Below are 26,991 nucleotides of genomic sequence, written 5' to 3' on the forward strand. Positions count from 1 at the left end.
AAAATCTGCGTTGAGAGGCTCATAGCATACATAGTGAGTGCAGTTTCTTCAGAGATTCTTAACGAGGTGGAATCCTTGTAAAACCCTTTGAACAACTTATAATGTCTTTACAACTGTTGACTTTTCAAAGGTTAATATGACCTAAAATGGGCAGATATTCACAAGGTAAGTCTGGACCAAAGGACACACATTCCTGTCTCCAAATAAAAGTGCTCTATTTTGGTGTTCAAGGACTGACATATTTGGAATGCAAAAAGAGGGGGAAAACTGTACTGCTTTGCATCCCAAGAATCTCTAGAGAGGGTGGCATTAAGAGCAGAGAAAGAGGGACAGACTTAAAGGAGAAGCTACTTGTTATCACTGAGTCACTCCAAATATCTGCAGTGGCTGAAGGGCTGGCAGGGAAGCCCCTTTCTTCCATCCCCTGTGCTAACTCTGGTGCTCTTGAGCAGTTTAGTTAATCTCTACATTAAAGGTAGGGTTTGCCCTGTTAATACTCTGCCAGCATGGTTGAATTTATGAAGCAAAGGATCCAGAAGTCACAGGAGAGCTGTGAAAATGAGGGAAAAGGGAACATAACCTACTCTAGTGGCTCTTCAAGTAGCTTGAACTGCTGCTGAGTTGAAACCTCACTTGAGCTGAGATGCCTGAAAAGATCTGAAAAGATCCACAGGCCTGTTCTCTGAGTAACTCAGACTCACCCCAGGGCCTGTACTGTACCAACAAAGTGATAAACAAGGGCTGCAAGCCAAGGGCCACAAGCCCTCGTGCTGCTCTATCAGTGCCACCCTACAGCTGAACAAGACGTTCAGAGGATGATGTCAGAGGTCCTCTCAGGAAAGCTGTAAGCCAAAATGAGCCAGATTACAGGATGTTCATCATCCTGCTTTGGCTCATTTCAGTTTAGTCATGAATTTGTTGTAATAAGAAAGTGGCTATATAGAAGCAAATGTTTACTGATAAAGTAGGCCTCCTCCAGTAATAAACTGTTTTAAACTATGATCAAAGCAGGAAGAAAAAGCAAAGCCAGTGCAAGATCAGTGCTTGAGGGTGTGGTAGAAGTTCCTGCAGGATCAGGACTGGGTGCCTCATTAAAGGTAGAAGATATTGTGAATGAGGCAGTATCTCCTATGGGTGCACCAGCCACCTGCCAGTGTTGGTAAATGCCAGCTGCCACCAAAAAAGAAGCAGCTTCAAGACTTCCTTCACAGTGCCGCACCCCATCCTGCCCTTTGCTTGCATTACAGCACATTCACGTGGCCAAAGGGACAGAAAGACATTCACCATTTTGTTTGGACAAAATCTCAGCTATCTCAGGCATGGCTGGGAGATGGAATCTTATTTTCAGCCTAGTTATCTCTCCCTATAGCCTCAGGCATACAGCCTGGACCAAAATTTCCGGAGTGAACACACATACGTGGGCAACTAAATCATCTAATCAGACAACCTGCTTTTTCACAAGAGTTGTGCACATGTAAGCTCCAATGGACCTCCTGCTGCAGCTGTTTGTGACCCTTTCCTCTGCAAATCTGCATATCATTTATGTTGGTGAATAAAGGGAGTTTAAACATGGCCAACACATTTGAATTGTTAGACTGAAAGAAACACTATGCCTCCGTTTCCGTGTGTGTGACCTGGGGTTGCTGATCCTCCAGGCCTACCCTAAAAGTGAGGTGCCTCTGAAAGGAGGGGAGAATTCAGTACTGTGGAGTTGGACTTTTATGACTCTTTGTGGTGCCAGAGAAGGCCATCAAACCAAGCTGAGCACAGGCATCATAGTACCAAACAGCTGTGACATTGATCCGAGCAGCAGAGCATCCAAGGGCATGAGTCAGATCCAGTTACACTCCTCCATTCTTGAAGCTAGTAATCTCCATCCCACACCTGTGACCTAAGATGGTGCTTCTCTTTCTTCCTGAGCTGATGGCTGTGGTGTGTGCTTAATTATTCAACAGGGCTCCAGCTCATCTTTCCACAGAACCAGGTTGGCCCCTTTCCCTTGAGTCCCAGCCTAGTGAGGAACATTTCCCTTCAAGACAGCAGAAGCCACTCTCCACCTGCTTTAGAAAATAATCACTTTCCCTGTGGTTGAAAATGTGATAGCTAACACAAACCAGAGAAGCCAGCAGAGGTGACTGTATCAATACCACAGTGACAACACAAGGTAAAGAGGTTCTGTTCGTTCCTGGGAACAGGAATAGGCACAGAAAAAATGTTGTGCAATGAAACAATGTAGACAGGACTGAAGATTTTAAAAATCCAGAGCCCTAAGTGAGCTACCCCAGTGCACCCAGCATCTTGATGTCCATCATCCACTTTCTTTATTTTTCAATGTCTGTATGGAAGCATGGAAACCAAAAAGGCTGCACCTTTGCCCTAGAGTTCTAGCGAGTAGAGGGAGAATGCACCCTCAGTTTCTGGAGGCATAGGGAAGCAGACCAGGATATCCAGCTCATACAGTCCCCAGCTTCACCTGAGAAGTAGTGCCACCTTCCCATCAGCACAGGCTGGAAAGCCTCTACATTCTTCAGCCAGGTGTCACTGATCAGCCTTACTCCTTTCTCCTGACAGGCTCACCTTTCATAAGGCACTGGAAGGACACTGGGAAGGAATAATGGCAAGTGCCAGAGGAAAACATTTCCCAGTTTGACTGATCGACCCAAAATTACACTATTTGGCACTGTCTCAGAGAATAGAGAGGTCTCAGCAATAAAGAGGTCAGGTGAGCTGGCCTGCCCACCTGCCCTCCCTCTGGCCTCTGTTACTGGCAGTCAAGTGAAGCATAAAGGCTAATGTCTCATCAGCAGTTCAGAAGGGTAAATGAGAAATATTTGGCACACCAATTTTCTTTGTCTGTGTCCAGCATGAAGTAGCATGTTGAGAAAGCATCTCCACTGAGGAAGAAGGCCCCCTTCCCTTTAAATACATAGGTGAAGCTGACAACATGAATTAGATGCCAAAATAATTGTTTGGAGATCTTTGGAAACCTGCCCATGTTGTTTGTTGCTAACCCTCTTGTTTGTTGAGCTCCCTCATTACTCTGCTGTTTCTCTAGAGGAAGAGGTCCGAGGCACGTATTTTCACATAGCACAGAAGTTTCAGCAAGTCTTTGAACAGTGGAGTTGGAGACAAGAGAAGCACTGGCAGAAGAGGTGAAGGGGATCTTCCTTGTTTTCCAGCCTGCCTTCAACATTTTAGGCTTGCAGAGGCTGTACAGCTCTTGCACCAAGAAGTTTATTATGACCCAGTCCCCTTGAAAGGGTACTGTTCCATTTGCAGGGACTGTACTGCTCACACCAGCAGGGAAATTGCCTCTACAAGCAGAGGGGAGAGCAGACTTTCCCAGGGGGCACTGGCAGCTGCCCTGAAGGTGTTGAAAGAAGATTTCTGGGAAAGCAGCTGCTGAAGGAAGTAATGGAGGAGAGTCCATAGGGAACCATATGGCCAATCCTGTTCCACTCACAGATGCAATGAAGAACAAATCAAGTTGTCTGTGAGAAATTCAGTGGGAAATCTAAGTTTATTCTAGTTCCTGCAAACTGAGGGTTCTTTGCTTCATATTTCCATACCCATCTCCCTGTAAAAGTGTAGCGTGGACAGGACAAAAATGCAAATACTTTCTTGGTGTAATCAGTCTAGACACTATTTCCACTTCTTTCTTTCCCAGTGCTCCTGCCCTTAAGGGTTTACTTTGACCAGCAACATTTAAATAAAAAACAGTGCCATGAAACTGTAGTCAAGACCATCCCCAAAGAAACTATATACCCTCATTGTACCTGCCTTCTCCAAAGCTACCTCGATGCAATGGGAATGGTTCTCAGGAGGACTCAGCAGCCTGTCATCCTTTCTCCTCCTCTGCTCCACAGGACCAGTGGTTAGTCATAGCCTGATGAGATCCCTTCCTGTCTCCTTCCTTTGCCACATCTTTGTGCCGTCATTTGCATCCGGGTCTCACCCCTAAGCCACACCAGGAGGTTTAACCTGAGGCAAATACAACAAAACAAACAAGCAAACCTGTCTCCCAAGTGTTAATTACACATGGAGCTGTTCCCAGGTAAAACACAGCAGAATGGATTTGTCTGCAGCAGCTGGTGGGACAAGCTGCTGTGAGGAAGTCATTGGGCATGGCGATGCCATGGAGCTGGGCTGCACAACGGGGCAAAGGGGAATCTGAATCAAGTCTTCCTTATTTTTCTGCCTGTTGTAGCCACTTCCTCCTGGAAGGTGAGCATCCAGCTGCCGACAGGTGCTGTGGACTCAAGAGTGATCACACAGAAAGAAAGCGGGTAATGGAGGCTCCTGCACTGCATTTGTTACAAGGCATGCAAGTCTAAGACCTCTTTTATTCTTAGTCAAATATTAAACTATGGTGTGGTTTACCCCTCCCCGAGTCATCCTTGGAATAGCTCTTTCTAGACTGAGAGCAGACACTTCAAAGACAGAAAAAAGTTAACAATGACTCACTGTTTCAGGACCCCTTCAAAACACTCCCAAGCTATAAAACCACACACCCTACTTTCCCTTCACGCTAACATGAATAATACATGTCTCAGCTGAAGCCATGGGAATTTATTCATTTTGCAGAAGACAAAGTCTGTAATAGGATTTTGAGGTTAGGAGAGCAAAAATTGAGTTACCGAGTTGGAAGAAGAGCTGCTGCCACAGAGGGGGGTTCCTAGTAGAAGTTCTTGATCTTGGGCCCAATCTCAATTAAAAATTTAATTACGGAATTCCTTCAGAATAAACTGGGCATATTTAGAAACTGTGCTACTATTACTGAATATACTGAATAAAACTAAGTATAAAGTGACTTTAAAGACAGTTAGGATGAGCAGCAGAAAACCTTGCAGCAGAACTTAGCACAGCCTTATGCTAAGAGTAAAAAACAAAAAAACACCTATTGTAAAGGCTAGACTTCATCCTTTTATAAAGGGGCTCATCCTTTCATAAATATTTTTATAAAGTGGGGGGAGACACTAGAGATGCCAAACAATGAATCCTCACAGCTTTTTATTTGTAGGAATTGTATTACTCCTATATTGCTTGGCACAAACAGAAGAGACATCATGTCCATCAGGTTAGCAGGAAATCTGTGACAGATTTTGTAACACAACACTACTGCTGGGATATGGATGCTAAATTCTGACAGTGCCTGTACAGATTACAGGCCGCACAGCTTCTCAGGCTAGCCCTGAGAAAGTAGTCTGGGAAAGACATGAGAAAGAATTAAAACAATCCTCAGGGACACAAAACAACCTTGCAGGTGTTGTTATGTGTTCCTTGTTCTCCTTGCAGGAGAAAATCAGGGGGGTGGTGAACCCCACTGACCAATGATGGTAATGTAGCAGTTTACTAACCAATAAGAGTTTCCTTTCTGTACTTTCCACGTATCTGTCTATAAAGCAGGCCTGCAAGCAATAAACTAAAGGATCCTCTTGTTCTGACTCCCTCGAGAGTCTGTGTCGTTCTTCCGGCCGTTCCCAATCGGAACGACACTGGGATAGATTAAATTATTGCCAGTGAGACAAAAATATCAAACTGCAGTGTCTAGGCACAATTCTACCAGTGTGAATACCCAAACATAGTCGCTGGGTTGCCATGGGACCAGCTGCTCTCTGATCTCCCTGCTCCTGTGTCAGAGAATTGCACTGACTCCACTCCTGGCTCCACTCTGAAGGCTTTGAATATTTTTCCAGGAAAAATCTATTCCAGGTTAAACACAAGAGAGAGTTCCCAGCAGAGCATCTCAGGCAGTGCAGAACAGAAGGAGACAACCTTGTTGACATTTTTATTTCTCCTGCGTATATTTAGACGTTCAAATACAACAAAACAAGCAAGGTCAGCTCCCCCTTTACTGCTTGCATGGTCTACAGGCAGGTCCAAAAGAACTGGTTTGTAAATGGAGTGGAGACACCCATGCTGCTTCTGACAAAGGCTCATAAAGCTAACGAGGAAAGCAAACATCTCTAAGGAAATCAGCTCTGCAGATACACGTTTCCTCCTCTTAATTTTCAAGGGGTTTTTTTATACCTTACCACTGCCATATCAAAGCAATTCCCTTTTCCTAACAGATGTCAGTACTATACAAATGTCAACATCAGGCTGGAGAAAGTCATGAGAGGTATGGAAAAAATAATATTCTCACAGTATTATCTTCCCATGGTGCTTGTGACAGCCAGGAGACAGGAAACATGTCTCTAAGGTCTCTCAAGAAATCCTGTGAGGATACACCAGGCTGGATCAGAGATACAGAAAGAAACAGCAAGAATTGAAATGCTGGACACCAGAATGGTCTCCCAAACCACAAAGCCAACTCCTGTTTGATACACAGCTGCTGCTCACCACCTCTTTCTGAAGACATACCATGGAATGCTGTCTCAGATTTGCTGTTGTTATTTTAAGTGATGAAATATTTCACTATAAATAATGTCCAAGCAAATTACCAACACTCCCAGCTCTCCCAAGGACAATGACAGAGGGATAAGAGCACTTTACCCAGGGGTTTTAGGACTGTTTACCAGTAGAGATGACACAGGTGTGTGTCGAACAGAGGAATTTGATCATGGATCTGCAAGTAGAAGCAGGAAGGAGGAAAATACATGGACAGGCAGCCTTTGCATTCCCATGCCTGCAAACAGCACCATCCTGCAAGGCAAGGGCCCTACAACTGGACCACAGCTAACCTATATGAGATTGAGGACAACAATGGAGTGCTGCTCATGAGTGGAGGGTGATTACTTAACATTTTCACTGCTGTGGTAGCAGAGGTCCTGCCACTCAGGCAGCCTCCAAGTATGAACCCAAGTGCTTCCACTTAAAAAAAAAATAAAATTATATATATATATATATATAATTAATGATTTAGGGATGCCTGCACTGAGCATAAAACTTCTTGCAGCAGCAACGGCGCTGAGCACTGCAGACAGGCTGCAAGGCTGACTCATTTGGGTTAGCGAGACACGGGCTAATGGTGCTCCGTGCCAGTGGCTACCGGAGCACAAGGGCGACTGCCACAGGACACAGATCGCCTGCTTCTCGGCTTCCAGTTCCTTTGAAGCATCTAAGGACGCACGGGGATGCAGCCAGCACCCAGCAGGTGGGATGCTCGTCTAGAGCGGCTGCCCTCGCACCCGCGGGAGCGAGAGAATTGCTCACGGCCCCATTCCAAGGGGAGCAGAAGATCGTATCAGCTCGTCTCTCCTCCCCTTCCTCTTACGCAATTCAGCAAGCAAGGGAGTGACTTGATTTTTTTTCCCACCCCCCCCACTCTCTCAGGGAGTTGGTTTTCACTTCCTGCGCTCGCCGTGCCTTTGTCTCCGCTGGACGCGGCTGAGCGCTGGAGGCGCGGCGGGGACACCCCGCTCGCAGCGGCGGCTTCAGCCGAGAGCGCCCAGGTGGGGGCTCAGAGCACACCTGGGGACGAGGTGCAGGGTCAGGGGACACGGCGGCTTCCTCGGGGCGAGCCGGAATCCAGAGCGCAGCCTCAGCCGTGCTCCGGCTCCCTCTCGCCCCGGGGTGGCACGCACTTGAACACCGTCCCTCTAAGCTTCCTATGTCTTCTCCCTTCCTTTAGGAAAGGATTGAAGTGTCCAGACAGTGAGAAGCGGGGCGCCAAGATGGCCAGAAGGAGTCCGGGTCCGTGGTTTGTGCCCTGGCTCTGCTTGGTGCTGGTGCTGGACTTGGGCGAAGGGCAGAAGGAAAAAGCCTTCGGTGAAATGTGCCTGGAGGAGTTTACGGCTGGGCTGCCGGACTGGGTGCTGGACACAGACGCCTCCGTCCAGAACGGAGCCACCTTCTTGTCGTCCCCTATGGTGCATCGGAGCAGGGACTGCATGAGAGCCTGCTGTAAGGACCCCGCCTGTAACCTGGCTCTCGTGGAGCAGGGCCCGGGCTCGGAGGAAGACCACATCCAGGGCTGCTTTCTCCTCAATTGCCTCTATGAGAAGGCTTTCGTCTGCAGGTTTGCCAGGAAGATCGGCTTTCTCAACTTCTTGAAGAGGGACGTGTACGATTCCTACCTGGCAATGCAGAATCACAGACCTAGTGGTAAGGTGCCCGTAGTGGATCCCTGCAAACCTGGGTCTGGAAGAGCATTATGGTTACTCGGTGCCAGCTCCTCCGGCCATCATATGAACGGCAGTGCTGCCAAACACTCGGGGTAGAGGGATGCTAAAGATGGGGGTTCTGTGTTTCCTTATGCCACAAAGGTTCTCCCAAACCCTAGTACTCATCTTTAAGCTCTGTGCCTCAGTTTACCTGTTAGTAAATGAATAAGGAATCTCCCTTTGGCCTGTTTGGAGCAGGTGGAGCATGTGATTACCAAAGTCAGAGTTTTTGCTACTTGACAATGTAGAGGAAAAGGTATTATTTTTCTTCTCCCTTCCCCTGGACCTTTGAGGATGGAAAGTGAAATCCTCTAAAAAATCTACACATCACCGGGTTTTAAAGGGCTGCATTAATCTCTTAATTGCTCAGGGGCTGGAGGCAGGATGCAATCCACTTACCTTTATTTAACAGCAGCCTGGATGGTGAGGTGTGTCAGTATTGCTCTGCTTGTTGGGGCTGGTCACTGCTGCTGGGAGAGGAGCAGCTGGAGGAGGCTGGATATAAAATTTCCCCTTTGGAGGTGGGTTTCTCCTCCCCAGTCCCTGTTTCCCTGCTCTAAAAGATTGCGCCTGGACACAGAGAGCCAGGTGGAAAATTAACTAATCTGAAGATGGCCACCTGCTATCTCCAAAGAATTGCAGTGTGCTCAGAAACACTAAAAACACAGCAGTTCCTCCTTTTGCTCCCTCCTTCTGTGTTTTGGTTGAAGCCTGTTGAGGCTGGCATATTTCTAGTCTGGCTGGGTTTTTGGCAACCATAACCAGTTCATCATTTGTTGATCCCTGGGCAGGGCTGTTAGGGCATATCTCAGTGGGTAATCCTCCTCACACCCCCTCCCAGCCCTCCTGTGGGAAGGAAAGGATCTGTGAAGATGGCAAGGGGAGCATCCAGGTGGGTGCAAGGGCTTGATGATGTGAGCTGAATAGATCTTTGGGCTTCTGCTGGGATGTGCCAGCCTGAAGCCATGTGGGTGCTGGAGGTGGGAAATGGCTCCAAACTCCACAATGACCACTTCTCCATCCTGAGTAGCGGTATGAGGGGTTTGGAGCAGGGCACATCTTTGCTGAAGCAACCCTTGGGTGTTGCTGGTTTGAACAGCAGTGCAACAGAAATGGTCTTCCTGGTCCTCTGTCCATACTTAAGGCTTCCTACTGGATTTTAGGGCCTTTTGGTAAAAGTGTCTCGTTGTTTCACTAGTTCTCCCTTGTCTCCCTTCCAGGCTCAAAGTCCTTTTCACGGGAGCTGCAGTTAGGGAGGAACTGAAGGCCACATCCCCAAGACTGGAGGTGGCATGCTGGCAGCTGTCTAAACTCCTATATGCTTAGTTATAGGAGGAAAAGGGAATGCATCATCTCCACTACATCCTGATTTCACAAGATTAGATTAAAATACAATGTATTGTTGAGCAATTCACCCTCTTTACCTCTGTGGAACAGTGCCTCATACAAGAAGACTGTATGCCCCTCGTCCCTTGACTGGTCCCAGGGTCTGGCATTCCATGTGTGTGGACCCTTAGAAAGTGTCCCAGGGTCACCAGCCTCTCTGTGTGACCAGCAGTGACTTGTTTGCTAAAATATGGTGCCGAGCTGCAGCATCCCAGCCACCAATATGCAGTCTTGCAATCCGTCCCTATGCTCCTTTCACCGATCCTGGGATGGCTGTGGCAGAGCAGGAAGACCCAGGAGGGCTTATCAGTGAGAAGTGAAAAGCACTCCAGAAATGCAGTTCAGATTACTCTGCCTGGAGGCAGCTGTGCCTCTCCTCACTCACGTGGGGTTTGTGCCTCGGACTGCTGTGGGTGTAGGAAGGGCTCGGTCTCTTCTACAGCCTGTTTGTCCTTTGGAGGGTGCTGGGTGCCAGGCAGGTCCCCAGCTGTGGTGACAGACGCTGGGCAGCTCACTGCTGTGTATTTGGATCATGCTGCAATGCTTGTGCTGTGCTTTGATGGGAAATGCGTTCCACTCCTCTCTGAAATTTTTAGGCATTCAATACCAAAAGCTTGCTGAATCATCTTGGATGACACTGGAGGGCTAGCAGGGGAAAGAGACCAAGGGAGTTATCTTACTGCAGAAATAGCTGAGTCCTCCTCCCCACAGAAGTTGATGAGACACTTAAGAATGCAAATGTCCATTTTGATTCAGATACAAACCAAAAAAACCCAAACCAGAACCCCAAGCCCCTCCAGCCGTGATTCTGGAATTGGGTCCATGCAGGTCTGGACAGGAAGATGGATGCCTGGCTGTCACTGAGGGGGAAAAGGGGAAGGGCACAATGGGGCAGGTGCAGGAGGCCAGGTGAAGGAGCCTCTGGGCACTGTGTCCACCTGGCAGCATAAGGAAACTACAGCATTTTGGTTTGGGACCTTGTAGGGATGCCTGAAAAGGTCAGGTGAAACAAGCATTGAAGGAAGCTGGTTTTAGCATGTCAGGTCTTCCTCCCAAAATCTTGGCCCAGGTTTTGGACTGGAGAAAAAACTATTTTTCCTGCTGTTGTGCTGTATCACTGCTAAAAGGTGAAGTTTTGTGACTACTCTGGATCCCAGGTTACTGTCAGCCCTCAGATTCTGGCCCTAAGGGTCTGCAGGAAGCTTATCTGCTGCTTTATCATGCATTCCTTTATTTTCATTTCCTTGTATGTGCTGCTGTCAGGTGACCTTGGAGCCTTTACCTGTATCACTCTTCTAACACCCTCTGCAATCATAAGAATTAAATGTATGTTTTTTCTAGTGAATAATGAAATATCCAGTTGGTGATCCCAGTGGGTGACATGAAACAAAAAAGTCACATGTTGTAGGACCCACACTACTCCTGCTACTACAGGGAGCAGACCTGTTGAATTTACAGGTTTATGTATCTTTAGGAGGAGACTAGGTAACACTTGAAAGAGCACACAACTGGGGACTGATGAATGGACAAATTTAATCTTGGAGTGTTTCTGGAGCCTGATGGAAGTAGCTGAAAGCTGGGAGAACATATTCTTGCAGTGCTCTTGCCCTCATTCAAGCATCCACAGTGAGACTGTTGGCAGCTGAGCACAGGGACAGAGGTACCTGCTGTAACCCACTGTGGCCACTCTTACAGTGTTATGACCTCAGAAAAACCTGTGGGTACAGGAAACAATGAGTACAGCTGAAATCTGGGTTCTGCACATCTTCTGAATATATTTTCAGTATTGTGCAGAACAAGAGCTTCTGAGTTCTTTGTAAGTTGGTGAAGACAGCTTGGCACTGTCTCTTATCTGTTTCAGCTAACGTACAGCCTGAAGTCTCTGATGTTATTGTTAAAAGGCATGATCTGCTTAAATGATTCCTCAGCCTGAACTTTGGTGCGAGTTTTCTGCCTGGCTCATCCGGGAGGGGCAGGCTCACCATGAACTTTATTGGTTATAATGGAGCCCAGTGTTTAAGTAACTAGCCCAGCTTATTCTGGTCTAGGCAAACCAGTTTTGGGTGTGAAACTGGAAAATAACCTCCCTGAACCTTTGTCCATTTCTTGAACTAAACCTTTTGTGGTTCTTGTGAAATGCTCAGTGACTCTCTCCTACTCCTGTTGAATCCAGGGCTTGTGAGTGGGAGACTGGAAGTGCTTGGGAGCCACAGGGTTCTGATAAGGTATGTCTGTTCCTGCCTCACCATGGAGGGGGATTTGCAGGCTAAAACTTTGGTAATGCTTTCTGAAAGGAGAGCTCCCCAAGAGTGAAGCTCATGCCTCCTCAAATGCTTGGTCCCACGCTGGTTTCCATTCTGTGGGCAACCAAAATGAGCAGCACTGGGGCTGGGACAGGTCCCCCTTTGGCCGGTGCTGTTGAGGCCTGAGCCAGCTGCTCATCCTTAAGCTGAGGCCAGGAGGTGGGAAGTTGCACAGTCAGTGCCCACAGCACAGATTCAGAGGCTAATGTGTGCTGGAAGAGTCCTGGCAGACCAGCTGGTCCAGCTCCCTGCTCAGAGTGGGTGATGAGGGGCTTCCACTCCTTTTGCTGTGAAATTAGTGTTTGTCATGCAGCATTTACTGAAGTGGCTACATCATGTCCTGTCTCTGGAGCTCCAGTTTCCTCAAAGAGACTGGAGGTACAAACCAATCTTTACTAAAATGGCAAAATGAGAGACTAAATGGAGAGTCTTTTCCTCTGCCTGCTAAAGCAAATAGGACTGGTTTCCCACATTCTGAGGAAGGATGGAGGGAACCTAGTGGCAGCAGCATCTTAACTTATTCTGAAAATATAGTCCATTCAGTCATACTGTATTGTTTTAGAGAGGTTAGGTTGACCTGCTGTGTGCACCACTTACAAACCACTACAAAAACCTCTAGAAACTAATGCTGAGAGCTGCTTGGCTGTGCATGAGTTGTTAGAAAACTGCATGGCTTTATCATGATTGTACTTGCTGCCCAGCCAGGATGAAGCCCTAAAGTAAGAGCCTGTATTTCTCTTTCTCCAGGCACTGCATTTTGTTGCCTTGTTCCCTTTTCTCTCTTTCCACCTTAGGCAAATTAATGCTGTGGCAGCATGCTTCATTACCTCTGCCCGTGGAAATGGAGAGTTTTCTAGTGTGGATGGGTGAGGAAGCTGTTCACTGTGGAATGACTTCCCTGGAAGCAATGCAGGAGCAGAACTTTAGCATTTGTAGGAAGAGCCACACTGCTGCCCACCTGCTTTTGCAGCAGACAGGTTCTGCTGGCTTCTGATACTTGAAATCTCCACAGTCCTGTGTCTCATGGGTGGAACTTGGATGGCCTTATTTTTGTTTCTGTCTCTGTTCCTGGCCTGGTCAGTGGCTTTGAGCAGTGGCTTTTGTGCCCTGTGAGGTCTTTCCCTTCCTGGTGCCTCAGTGTTCCCAATGCAAACCACGCTTGCAAGTTGCTTCTGCAAAGGCAATCAGTGATGGGCTGTAAGGACCCCTCAGTCACCACAAGAAAGCTTTCCAGCTCTTTCTAGTGACAACTTCAAATCATTCTGAGGTATTTTTAAGCATTGCTTTGTAGTCTCAGCTAGGCAGGGTGTATCTGCATGAGCTCTGGAATGGAAGAAATCTGGTTTTCTGTAGATCTCAAGGGCAGAAGCTATTCTGAGTTCCAGAAGAGCAAAACCTCCAAACTGTGAGCTATGCAAGTACATTCTGCTATGGGACTTCAATGCCAGATTGAATCTGCAGTGCCTGCAGGTTTGCATAGCAAGGTCCCTAGTGGGGTCTCTCCCCCTACTTAGATGCTTACTTTTGAAGCACTTGTGAAAATTTTACTGCCTTTTAAATTCCTGTTCCCCCATCAATTTTGGTTCAAGTTAGCTCATCAGAGCTGAAGCCAGACAGCCACTGACTGCACAAGCTTTAAAACACAAAGAAATTTTTTAAAAAGTGAAAATCAGGGTCTCAGGTATGAATACAGTGTGAGTGATGAAACTTTTTAAAGCAATTTGGGTTTTCTCTATGGAGCTTTCCTCTGGAATCATAAAGGAAAGATACATCCCTTACTGATGTGTTATATAAATGGGAGTGGAAATTGTCACTTACAATGTGACTCCAGGAGTATGTTTCACAGTAAAGAGCATGCCACAGACAGCATCATAAAGCTTTAACCTCCCTGTTAATTACAGAGTTTTACAGCAGAAACTTTCTGTGGTTGAAGGAGCATTATAGCAAAGGTAACTTTCATTTTTCAGAGCAAAACAGAGTGGAGTCTCTGTTGTACGAGCAGCTTGCTGATACTCACTCTGGGTCAGTCAGTGCTTGGTTCTGAAGCTCAGGTGGAAAACAGCCACGTTGCCGGAGAAGGCTTCATACGGTCAGTGTGGCAGAAATGCTCCAAAGTCGTTCAACTTTCAGACAGCTTAAGGAAAAAAGGAATAGACTTGAAAAACAAGTCCTTAATTTCTAGTGAGCATTACTCCTTAGCAATCACCACAAATAAGGAAATAGTCTTGACAACTCTTCTGGATGTGAGGCGAGTCAGTAAATTTGGCTAATCAGAGGTGGAAACTGGACAAGTTGCTGACCAATTGAATAGAACTGAGCTTTTACTTGATCATGCAACCCACAAACCCACTGGATGTTTCGCCTGTATTTTTTTTTGTTTAAAGTGTACATGCTTCAAAATGTCAAGGAAAAACATGATTTTGAGTCATGAATTAAGGATCAGCCTCTGTGTTGTTGAAAAACTGGTCTTTTCCTTGTGCAATTGCACCCACCTACTGGGCTCACCCTGGCAGGATGGTGGCAGGGAGTAGGCTGCCTTTCTCCCTGCCAGGCTCCTGGTGTTTGCCTAGCAGGAATGGCAGGAATGTGTCCCCTTTCCAGAGCTTGCAGCAGTGTGTACAGGGTGACAGAATAACTAAGTGGCCTGTTTTAACGTCACGTTTGTTTGTTCATATGCGTTGTATTAAATGTCCCTTCAGTAGACTGCAGCAAGAGTCAGCAGCTGGGATCTGAATCCAGATATACAGGATTCAAACAGGAAATTAGGAGCAAGTCTGCAACAGTGAAAATAATCAGCTAATGGAGTAATTTTCTAAGGGGTTTGGACACTGATCCTCTCCTTCAGTCACAGTCAGTATAACAATGTAATGGCAGGGTGATTTCTGTCTAGCTTATGAATGATGGTTGGTGCCTTTACAAAAGACTCAGGCTGAGCTGGAGCACTGAGTCTTGGACTTGTTACAGGTGATACCAGGTGGAGTTTTACAGGCTGTGAGCTATGCACAAAGCTTGTGATCAGAGACATTCAGGCCAAAAGGAGTTATGAGTCAGGCTCAGTGGTGTCATTGTATAGGCTGTTCTTGCTGACACAGGCAGGGATCAGTTTTCATCTCTTGTACTTACGGTCTGGAAAAACATTTAATAGATTGTGGAAATTGCTGATAAGCTAATCCATGGAATGGTACAAAATCAATGATCTCATGAATGGTGTTTCTGTGCTGTTTTAAAGGCATGTATGTCATGGGGTGGAAGATGAGCTGGAAGAGAAATACTTCCCATCCAAGTCCCACATTGTGTAGCTCTGGCTAAATACACTGACGTAGTGCTTAGAAATAGTGGTAAGAATGATGAGAGTCAGTTCCACATTCTTCAGCACTGACATTAGGCTGTTTCCCCAAGTGAAGACATTGCTCTGTGCTATTCTGTGAGGATGTGGTCCCACTCTCAGAAGCACAGTGGCCGTAGCCATAGGGCCACATTCTTATGGTGGTTCATGGGGACAGAAGTGCCCCTGGAGACAACTGTCACAAAGAGACTGCCATAGTGGGTTGTGGGCATACTAAATTAGTGAGGGCAGTAAAAATGGTACTGATTGCCTATTGCTCAGGCTGCAAGGAGCACAGCTGTATAAAAGTGTTTCCCTTTCAGCCATTGAAGTCTGATTGATTTAGCCTGGAAGAATCCCCGTCACTTTTCTTCCTGTAATGGAGATAAGGACTAGACCCTTCAGCCTCTTACCCAAGCCTTATTCTACGTTTCTTCTGCAGATGACCACCCTCCAATAGCCCGTGCTGTCAAGGACATGAGGGTACAGCCGGGAGAGCCAGTGATGCTGAGAGGCACAGAAAGCACGGATGACCATGGGATAGTCAGCTATGAATGGAAACAGATCCTGGGCAACCCCTCTGCAGAGATGAAGGTAAGGAGCTGCAGGGAATAAGCAGTTTGCTCAGTGGCACCTGTGGTTTGCACTGGGCTGGCCAGTCAGAGCTCTGACTTAAAGGTCACCTTGTCCTTCCCTCTTTAAGCCTGTTCCCAAAAACTATAGAGCACTCCTTATGGTTGTCCCCCTCTCTCACACACTTCTTAGAAGTGTCATTTTTGACCTCATTAGGTCTCAGGCTCCCTGCACAGAGTGCTATCACAAGCCTTCCTGAGCAACACCTGACCTGCCTGGTGGGAGCAGCTGAGAGGGCAGAGCTTCCATGCAAGAGCTGCCTCTGGTCCCAAGATCCTGTGGTTCAGTGAAGGGCCTTCTCTTAGTTTTACTCTGTCCACCTTGGTGCATTTCCTCTTCTGTCTCTGAACAATCCAGTCTCAAGCTCTGTTTCTGTTCTCCTGGGGCTTTTCCTGGACTTTGCTTCTCTTTAAAGTGTTAAGTTCTTCCTCCTATTTTATCTGAGCTGGAGCTGAACTCATGACTCCTGTCTGGATCCAAGATCTCTGGGGTGTGAACACAGCCTATTTGCTAGATGTTAAAAGTGAATTGTGGCTTTGGAAGGGCAAATTATTTCTTTTAAATTTCTGCAAAATGCTTTGGAAAGCCATGGGGTTGATATGGAGTTCTTGCAGTACCTTTTGAAAGAATGAGCAAATGAGTACATCAGGCCAACAACCGATTTAGAACATCAGCAGTGACAAAGTTTAGAGGACCAAGGGGACTCTGTAATTCAGCAAGTGCTCCTTTCCTTTTCCATTTGCCCTGGTCCAACCAGTGCAACTTCTGTGGTGGGGGAGGTCCCCTAATATTTTGCTGTATTAACTACATAAAAATTATATATGGCAAGGCTGTGTTCTTTTGAAATCTAATCAAAACCAGAGGTAGCATGGAAATGAAGGTCCAATTCTGTTGTAAATATAGAAGAAAAGTTTGTGTCAGTAATATTGTAGCTTTCTCTTCTGACAAAATAATTCAGCTACCTTATTCCCTAAGGTATGACTTCCCTAAGGTAAGTACTAAGTAAATGATTCATAATAGGTTTTAAGTTTTAAAAAGTAACGTAAATACTACAGGTATTTCTGTTCTCTCCAAAGAGTTTTATTTTCTCTTGTGCTTTCACAATGCCCCAAAATTAGATGAAAAATCTAATTATGCTTGTGATACTTGTTCTTTTTCTCTTCCAGTTGGGTACCAGTCTATGGATTTGTGGGAATTGTCTAGCATTGAGACATTTTTCTTGCCTGACATCTGCTTGAAGGTTTCCATCTAAGTTCCTTTCTCCCTAATGCAGGAACATGCACCTTGCATATACCTTCAGTCACTCCTTCCTTAGAAGTACTTTTCTCTTACATAAGCCTTTATTTTGCATTCTCAGAAGCACGAAGATGATGTAGAAATCTCCAACCTCCAGGTGGGGACTTACGTCTTCCAGCTTACTGTCACAGACACTGCACAACAGCAAGACTTCACCAACATCACCATCGTGGTGTTGAGTTCTGAGCAGACAGAAGGTGAGCCTGAGCCCACACATACCCACCTGGAGTCATTGAGCTGTTCTAGCATTTTTGGTGCTCTTCTCAGAGGCATAGATGGGAAAACAGCACAACCAAGGGCCTGGACTTGAGTGTCAGCTTTTCCCAGCAATAGCCTGCACCAGTAGTGCGAGGTCCCTGCATTCAGTGATCTGTTTTGGGGTTTTCACGTACCCTTGCAGGAGATGGTGCCTGCAATAATCCCATCTGCTCTGCCTGTCATTGCTTTCTGCTGGGTGACAGCTCAGGGTGCAACTGAGGTTGCAAAAGAGGAGAATGTGAAAGGTCTTGTTGACTCTGTGGTTTTGCTGTGAAGGCACTTAGGTTGCAGGGTAGGTGGAGTCATCTGCAAGACATTCGATGTATCCCCGGCTTTATATTTTTTTTCTTTAATGGCTTTGTTTAATGATGAAAATCTTTGGCATTATGAGTGTATTAGGAGTAGGGAATTCTTGGACAAATGGTTGACTAGTAGCTAAGCAAGGGATGTCTTCTCCTACCTCAGGTACCATAAAAAATATCAAGTGATGGTAAAGGTCTGACCAAGCTCCAATACCCCACATTCAACAGTGTGCAGAGGTTGGTCAAGCATAGTAGAGATTTACTCTTTCTTTGGAAATACATGCTGTCAGTAAATCTCTACTATGCTTGACTAATCCCCTATGATTTTGCAGCTGGGAGATTTTTTTTAAGCAGAAGATAGTGTCTTTGTGTTTAATAACCATGTATGAGTCTCTTTTTGACCTCATGTAATCAATCTTTGAAAAGCAGCAACCTCCTGAAGCAAGGAGTTTCACAGCTTAACTATGTGCTGTGTGGAGATGCAGCTCCTTTTGTTTTATGGATGTGGCACCTTCTAATTTGGTTTTGTGACCCTCCCTTTCATGTAAAAAAAATTAATTCCATGATTCCCTACTCTCCTTCTCCATGTTGGTCAAGACTTTATAAACCTTTCAGACATGTCCTTTGGAAGATTTTGTTTGCCTTCACATATACAAAACAGAAAGTCTTCCAAAGGACTTAATCTAACCCAGACCCTTTGCTGTTAACTTTTTTGACAGAGCATTGTTTGACTCCAAAAAAGGTGGGTTGGTGTCGGGGATCTTTTCCACGCTGGTTTTACAACCCGAGCCTTCAGCAGTGTGAGGAGTTCATTTTTGGTGGCTGCAAGCCCAACAAGAATAACTATTTAAGGGAAGAGGAGTGTGAACTCGCCTGCAAGAATGTCAGAGGTGAGTCCTTCAAAAATCCAGCCCCCTTTTTCTCATAGGATTGGGATGACCCTATGGACAAGTACTGCAGCCTCTTGGCTGACACCTAGTTAGAGCCCAGTAAGCTGAGGAAACTGGGCTACTTATGGATGGGCAATCATTGTCGTACTGCCAACGTATCTGACCAGCTCCTAAAGCACTGGACAGTTCTCTGGCATTCCTCTGGCTGCAGAAGCCCTCACCAAATCTTTGTGTCACATCTGAAACCTAAATTCAGAGAACAGCATTGTGCAATTGGGGGTCAGAAGTGTTTCACTCCCAGAATCAAATTAATCTCCCTCCTTGGCACCCTCAAGCCACTGAGAACAATTTAGTGCTGCTCAGACAAATGGGCTGAGCCTCTGCCAGGCCCATTGCAGTGGACAGCTTAAGGAGGTTAAACCTTTTAGAAAAGAAGGACAATTTGGAAATGGTTTAGCTTGTGGTGGGAAATTCCTCTGTGCTCCTCCAGGCCTGTCTCATGTGGGTACAACTCATCTGGATCTTTGAGTTGTGGGCATCCATATTTCACCTCTGTTATCCAGGGCCTCCTTCCAGAAAAATCCGCTCTTGTGTGATACATGAAGGCAATATAAAGCTGATCTTAAGTTGACAAAATGCTCTGGTGGTAAATTTATTTTATTTTATTTTATTTTATTTTTCCCCTTGTCTCTTCAGGTTCTGTTGGTGGGCGACAACAGCCAGGTGAGTCTCCCATAGGACAATGTAATCCTACTGCAAGCTTGGCTGAGTGTCTCATGTCCATTCCTGTGGCTTTTGATTAGGACTCAGTGTGGAAAGTGGAGCACTGGAGACTAATTTCTTTACTAAGCCTTTCACTTTCATGTCATAGGATAATTTAGATTGGGGATTACCTCTAGAGGTCATCTGATCCAAGCCACTATTGAAAGCAGGTCCAGCTTTGAGTCACACTAGGTTGCTCAGCACTGTATGCAGTTCAGTTTTGGGTATCTCTGAAAAAGGAGATTTTGTCTGGTGAAAATGTGCCAGTGTTTGATGACTCTCATGGTAATTTTTTCCCCTTATATTGAATTGCTTTCCCTTGTTTCAACTCCTGTCTGTTGCTACTCATCCTATTGCTATGCTCCAAAATGAATGTCTCTTTTATAATTTCTGTCTTCTCCTCATGGTAGGAGAGCCTTGTGCTCCAGGCTCTTGCTGAGATTACTCTAGTATGCCAATGCTTTTTTGTCACTGAGGAGCTCAGAACTGGGCACTGTACTCAGCACTTGGGACCACCTCTAGAGCAAAGAGGTGTGAAGCTCTTGCAGCCCAGTGTGCAGGTTTCAGTTTGGCTTTCCTAGTTTAATCCCCCCATGCTTGGGCAATATCTCCATATTCTTCCGGAGTAGCTCATTCTTGCTTCCACCTGCTAAATACTTCTTTCTGAGAGAAAACATGGCTGTTTCCAGAGCAGTGTTTCCTTTATAAACAGGATTTTTTTTTTTCTTTTTTGAGTCTAGGGTGTCACTGAGGAGAGATCTTTACCAATCTGCCTTGTTTCTTGTTTGCCAGCCCTATCAGCAGCTTTTAAGTCCTTCGTAAAGCATCTGACAGGGAGGAACAATGAATTTTAATGAGCTATCTGAACTGTTTCTGATGCAGTATGCAATGGGAACTGTCAGGCACCCTTCTTCAGATGCAAGGATGGTTGCTGCATTGATGCCTATCTAGAGTGTGATGAAACTCCCGACTGTGCTGATGAATCGGATGAGTTGTACTGTGAACAATGTAAGTACTTTAAATTCTGGCTCAGACAACTTTACAATCTGCTCAGGAATGGGTCCAATGTAAGTTACTGGTGCTTAGTCAATACTTTTGGTGTCTTCTGTTCTTACTCCTGACCCTGCATTATCTCTTTCCACAGTATCACACAGGTTCTGCCATTTCCTGTACCTCTGCTGACTGCAAGAGATGACCTTCCTTCTGTGTGACCTTCACGCCTCTTAAATATGCTTTGAATCTCTTCTCTGCACTTATCTGTAAGACTTCAGGCCTGTCTTTCTGTCCCCTTTCAATATTTTTCTCACTGAATGACCTTACCTGCTCTCTTTGAGTTGCTAAATGGGGAAGGAAACCACTGTTTCTCCAAGTCTGTCCAGTGGCACAGTTCCCTTAATATCCTCTTATGCTAATGTAAATGCACAGTGCTGAGATGCCCAAATCCACCCTGTCTCCTCCCTTCTTCCGTCCCTCCCACCTCTTCTGAATTCCTATCATCTCTTTCCTATGTGTGGGTGTTTTGTTGCCTTTTTAGATTTGCAAGGCTATGCTTCATCTCTCTTGCCCTCTCTTACATTCTGCACTAGTGCTCTTTTATATTTCTTAAAACCTGGAGTGACTTTTCCCATACTTCTTAATGGGAAACAAAAATGAGAAAGCAGCCTTTTTTTTCCTTAGTTTTGTCTCTGTATCTGTGGATTGGAAATTGGGAAGAGTTCCTTGTTACTACATTTTCTTTTTCCCCATGTTCCTCTCATAGCTTTGAGATACGTAAGAACATCAAATGATATCTCGCTTCCTCTGGCTTGTGATAGCAAAGGAATGTGCAGGAAAGCCCTGTCTGCCCATGTATGCATGGACAGAGGCATTTCTTTTCAAATGGTGAGAGAAGTTTTAACAGGAAATCTTTCCCTTGCAGATGCTCGTGAGTTCAATAGACTGCAGAAAATCAATGTCACACATAAGCAAGGTATGTACCATCCAGAGCACCCAGGCTGACCTCTGCCAGCTTTTGGCTTTTTCTTCAGTTTGTTGTTCCATGGTAAATCTGCTTCCCTCTATAAATCTAAAACCAGGTGTAGCATCTGGATAGTCCTTGTACTGAAAATGAGCAAGGGCCTGTTCTCTGGCCTTGAGGACAGCTGTTGACAGCAGGCTTTCACTCTCCTGCCTAAACTTTTTCCACCCAGGTAGGTCTCATGCATGTTGGTTGCTGGGCACAGTACCTGGCCTGTACAAAACCCTGCAGCACGTTTTTTTTGGAAGTAGTGCAAACCAAAGTAGTTAGGGGGACACAGCAATGTCTGTGCTCAATCCCACATCTTTGCCTTGTTTGTTACACTGTAGACAGTGGACCTATCACTGGGCTAAAAGAGTATGTTCCAAGTCACTTAAATGCAGCTCTGTTGTAGAGGAGACCTGAGCTGATGTGTGGTTTCTGTGTGTCCAGGCTCTTCATGTTCCCTTCTGCCTCCCAGGGAGGATAGGTCATTTCCATAGGGGAGTGCATCCAAGGTTTACCATGACTGCACACTCTGATGTTCTTTTTTCTGCTTGCTAGTTGGATTTATGGGAGGTGCCAGCTCGCCTTGGCATTGCCAATTTTACCAGCTGGCAAGTGAGCACTGGGGACCTGAGAGACACTGTTCTGGCTATGGATTTCTTCTGCCATCGTGCTTGTGCTCTTTTGCTGTGAGCAGAAAATTTTGCTGCTCTGGGAAGACACTGCTTGAGCTAAAGCACCTCTGCCTTGCTTTGCCAGGCCACTGTGTGGACTTGCCTGATACTGGACAGTGCTCCGAGAGCATCCCCCGCTGGTACTATAACCCATTCTTGGAGAAATGCGACCCCTTCACCTACGGGGGCTGTGGTGGCAACAGCAACAACTTTGAACAGGAGGAAGAGTGCATGAAATCGTGTTCAGGCATCACAAGTAAGCAAGCATACATAGTGAGGGCTGGAGTTTTACTGATCAAACTGGGAAAACCACTTCAGATCAGGTTCTGTGGTCCCAAAGAGGCAGTGTCTTGGGAGCTTTCAGTCAAAGCTGCTCTGCTGGCAAATGCTGGCCATGACCCACAGTATGGCATATGGGGGATGGTGGATTACAGCATCTTTCTGCAATGCAGCCTGTCATTTCACAGAGCTGGAAAGCATTTTGGGTGCTGATGTTGAAAAACAGACAAAGGAGTATGACAAAACTAACCAGAGATATATCTGCATTGAAGAGAATCTAACCTGCTAGCTTGGCTCCAGGTCTCCCCAAGTGAGAGGGGAGTAATTGAGAAAATCCTCCATGACACATAGTAGCCTGAAATTTTAAACAAAAAAGGAAAAGGGTTACACTGTACACTTGGTATGTATTGCTTTGGAGACAACAGGAAGAATTCTGCCAAACTGTATTTGTTAAGATGCAAACTACCTCCCTCAGCTATGCTGGACCTCACAGCCTGCCCTGAGAGCTGAGTACCGTGGCTGTGGAGAAGGGATGCTGTGTGCACTCAGTCGCTTCAGAGCACTGGAAATATTCTCCTGAGAAACCTGTCTTATCCCCTGTTCACAACCTTCTTTGTAAAACCTTTTCCCCCCCCCCCCTCTGTGTTCCAAATTTAGAAGCAGATGTCATTGGCCGAAGATGGGAATCATTTGAGTCCCAAACTGCTATGTTAAGTGAGTAACAATTTTCCCAACCAGTCTTTCTTGTTGATTTTCCTTGTCCTGAAAAATTCATTGTATTTCCTTGCAGAAGTAGCCTTCTCTCCCACACCCTTTTTCTTTTTGAAGCTGAGGGAGCAGAGTGGGATTTGTGGGATGCTGGCAGTGGCAGAAGGTGCTTCTGTGCACTGTGCATCTGTGGCCCATTTTTTCCTGTGTCTGTGACTCGGCAGCTCATACAGAGAGTCCTGTTTTTCTTTCCATCAACTTGCATGAATGTTCCACTGTTCAACATCAAAAAATGAGAAGTAAATCTCTTCCTAGGGGCCAGTTTCATATAAGGACTACTAACTTCTACAAGAAAGAAAGCTCAAGTGTATATGTGAATAGTATCAAGTACTAGACTGTGGGGAAGTGTGATGACCCTATACAACCACTCTACAACACTAAAAAAGCCTAACACTATTGAAATACAAATTCTTTTTAAAATATCCCATGAAGATTATTGTTCTTAAATCCTAGAGATTGATTTAATGTTTAAATTCACACTGTCTTTCAAATGCAACATTTGACTGTCTCCACTGATGATGCAGGGGTTTGGTTGGTTGGAGAACAAGTGCTCACACCAGTGCCAAGAGTACTTTCCCACAAAGTTAGGATGGCCTGTCCTCCATAGCTCACTCCATCAGTGTTGTCCCAGCCAGGAGGTGCCTTCTGTGACCACCCTTTGGTGGCATCCCTGTTGAGGTATGACACAAGGCTGCTGTTGCAGAAGGATTTGATATTCCTAGGATTGTCAAATGGCCAAGCCTGCCAAAGTCTCAGAACAGCCTTTAGAGGGCGTGGTGCATCTGGGAAATGATGGCAAGTATCATTTGGGAGAGACAGGCTGGCCGTGCCATGCATTGTCATCTTTCTTTGCTGGCTGTGCAGTAACCACCCTGCTGTCAGGCCAGCTGTTGCCTCTTCTCTTTACCAGCACAATTTCTGCAGTGGCTTTTGTGCTTGCTTTATCCTGGCCACTCGTGTGCATCAGAGTTTGTAGGGCATCCCTTCTAACATGTTCATGTATTCCTGCAGGTGCCTTTGAGGTAGTCATTGCTGTGCTCCTTGGGATCTGCATCATGGTGGTCCTGGTGTTCATTGGCTACTTCTTCCTGAAGAAAAGGAAGAAAAACGGCCGCCGCCGTCAGCCTCCCACCACTACCAACTCAACCCTCTCCACTACAGAGGACACTGAGCATCTGTTCTACAGCAGTGCCACCAAACCAGTCTGACCTACAGCCTCTCCCTCCAGCTCAGCACTGGGGCACTCCCCAAAACTTCTGGAGTTCTGTTTTTAGACACAGGTCTGTGCCTGAAGGACTCAGTGAAGACATTTGGAGCATCAGGCCAAGATTTAACTGTGATTTGGCAGTACTAGTATTTGTGATTGTCTAGGCTAAATGGCTGCTCTGGAAAGTGAGGAACTGGGAGCATTCTGTTGCTCTCTGATATCCATCCGTTCCTAACCTCAAACAATCCAGTGAAACTCTGAATTACGTCTTTTTCCTGCTCAAACCTGGAGCACAACTTTGCTCAACTTCCTGAAGGAACCTGGAACTGGATCTGGGTAGCATTCATGTTGGTGAATGGTGCAAGCTCACCAGAACCAGCAATTCGTTTTCAGTGTCACTTTCTGCCACTTAACCTTGTATTTTCCTCCCCTTCTCCAAGTCCTCTGCAAGGTGCCCTGCCTTGCAGCAGTCTGCCTGGTTGTGATGCATCTCTTGAGGTCTGTGGAATTCACATATTCATTCAGACCTGATTCAAGGGCTCTGTGACACTCTCAGGCAGTTCCTGTTTTCAACATGGACAGGAACAGAAATACCTGCTTAAGTCACTAGGCTTTGTTTTTTAACAGAAAAGCACACCTAGACCTTTTGGTGGCTAGCTGCTGTGTTTCAGTCTCCTGTGTACAGTACGTGTTCACCATTTTTCTCTGTGAATTGCCCTAGTTGCTTTCCCAGTGTTCAGACTGAGCCCAAACACACTGAGAAAATATATTCTCGCATGAAGTAAACGTCCATACTTTTCCTGCTGATTGTGCAGGAAAGCTGCAGCTTTGATTTTACTGCACGTTCCTCAGAGCACACGGCGTGACCTGAGTCTCTGGCATCTCCTAGAGCACAGGAGTGGGCTGGATACCGCCAGCTAGTGTCCACAGGCTTTCTTGTTCCTGCTGGCTTGTCTCTCCTGATGCAAGATGAGCCCAGCCTAGATTCGGGGGGTCCAAAGCTCATCTCTGGCCCCAAGGCAGCGCATGATGTCCCCACTTTGGCAATGTCTTGGTCCCAGTCCTGGTCCTGTATGTTCTCCTGTAGTCCCCTTGAAGTGAGATTCTTCCAGGCTCTGTCCTGCAGCATCTGCTGGTCCATGCTTGTACCTCAGTGAGCTGAAGATTTCTGTTGAGGCAGAAGCTATTTGTGAAGGGCCTGATGTGCTGACATGTGTGGGGCTGGCACCAATCCCTAAACTTCCAGTGCCTGCTGCTCTTGGAAAACTGCTGTGAAGAGAGAGGAAACCTGTGTGTGTGTGTGTGTGTGTGTGTGTGTGTGTGTGTGTGTGTTTGTGTAAGAAGCATAAATCTATGTACAGACTTCAGTTTAAATGCTTGGACTCTTTCAAGGCCAAGGGCAGAGTGGTTCTGGAATGCTCTGATGAAGCCATTCCCAGCTCAGGACACTGCTCAGGTCCTCTCAAGGGCAGTGGCAGGAGAACTGCCTCCTTGGGCTGATGCCTGGGCTGAAAGGAAAGAAACTGCTGCCCAGAGTCTGCATGTCTCTCCCCATCACAGGCATCTGCCTCAGCGTACCTGGGTCAGATTCCTCCTTTTCGTGATATGTCTCATATCGTTTCTTCCATCTCTGTTTTTTCCCACAGCCTATCATGACCTATGCAATAAACCTAATGTCTTGATTTATTTTTTTGTGTGCTCACTCTGATAATAAAAAGGAGATGTTTGTCTTATCTGGCTTGGGAGTGGTGTCTGAGGAGCAGTGACCTGCAGAGGGGGCAGGTACTTTTCCCATGCCTGCTATCTCGCAGCCTTTCATCTGCCCCGACTGCCTTATCTCAGGAGAGCTGCTGCAGCAGCGGTCCCATGGCGTGGGGAGGGCTGGAAGCGGGGGATATCACATATGTGGAAACCTGAAGAGGAAACTACTGCATGAGGTGTTCTGGGAGAAAGATTATTACCCACCAAGTCACCCAGAGAGCAAGGCAGGGTGTAACCTGAAACTGGGTTCCAGCTGGTCAAACTGGTTTGGGCTTTAGGTCTGAAACTAAAAGCAGACACTATTCTTCAAACAGGAGTTGCTCTAACTGTGTTTTCAGGCTGGTGATCACTCAAGAACTGCGATGTAAAGTCAGCTAAATGTAACTGGCTAATTGGCAGTGGGTTTGTGCGGCAGCCGGGCGGACCTGCCCAGCACCACGGACCTGGCCACCCTGGCTGGCCCTGCAGCAGGAACACATTGTCTGCACACTCTGCTCTGGGCTGTAGGCTTTGCTCTGGCATGACCACACGCTCTACAGCAGCTCTCCCACTCTGCCGTCTCCAGCTACTTACAGATGTAAGTGTAGATAATATTCTTCCTGTCCCCTGAAGTGCTGCTCCAGGAGCAGCTCCCATGAGCCCAGCTCAGCTCGGCCGATGGGGTCACTGCTCCCCTCCCAGCAGTGACCCCTGGCCTGGCAGTGCCGCCTGAAACAGCGACTGCTTCTCTTCACAGCCTGCAGAGAGAGGTGGGTGCGTGCTTCACGGTCTCTTTCACTTGCACCACACCTTTGTGTCCCGGTGCCGGACACAGCCCTGCTGGAGGCCGCAGCTCCGGCCTGAGGCCTGCCCCGTGTGGCTTCTGGGCCCACGCATCCCGAGTCCCACCTGCCTTCAGCCCCTGCACCCCCTGACACAGGGGCTCCTGCTTCCCAGGAAAGCTCAGCTCTTGGAAATTTGCAGATGGGAACATGAGCCCAGAGTTTGAAACTTTGCAGAATGAGAATTCCGCTCCCCAGGGGCCCCGGCGGTGAGTGGAG

At 46.6% G+C, this 26,991-nt stretch overlaps 1 protein-coding gene across 1 annotated transcript; it reads left to right on the top strand.

The window, feature by feature from the left end:
* Positions 1–7,262: 7,262 nt before the first annotated feature.
* Positions 7,263–25,923, top strand: SPINT1 (serine peptidase inhibitor, Kunitz type 1). Its single transcript, XM_015632219.2, has 11 exons — positions 7,263–7,394; positions 7,574–8,046; positions 15,562–15,713; positions 17,110–17,245; positions 18,328–18,498; positions 19,195–19,221; positions 20,143–20,268; positions 21,179–21,229; positions 22,022–22,192; positions 22,873–22,929; positions 23,995–25,923. Exons 2-11 carry the CDS (start codon positions 7,617–7,619, stop codon positions 24,189–24,191), a joined length of 1,518 nt encoding a protein of 505 aa, XP_015487705.1. The 5' UTR covers positions 7,263–7,394; positions 7,574–7,616; the 3' UTR covers positions 24,192–25,923.
* Positions 25,924–26,991: the final 1,068 nt, after the last annotated feature.

Source organism: Parus major, chromosome 5, assembly GCF_001522545.3.
Source record: "Parus major isolate Abel chromosome 5, Parus_major1.1, whole genome shotgun sequence".
Taxonomy (NCBI): domain Eukaryota; kingdom Metazoa; phylum Chordata; class Aves; order Passeriformes; family Paridae; genus Parus; species Parus major.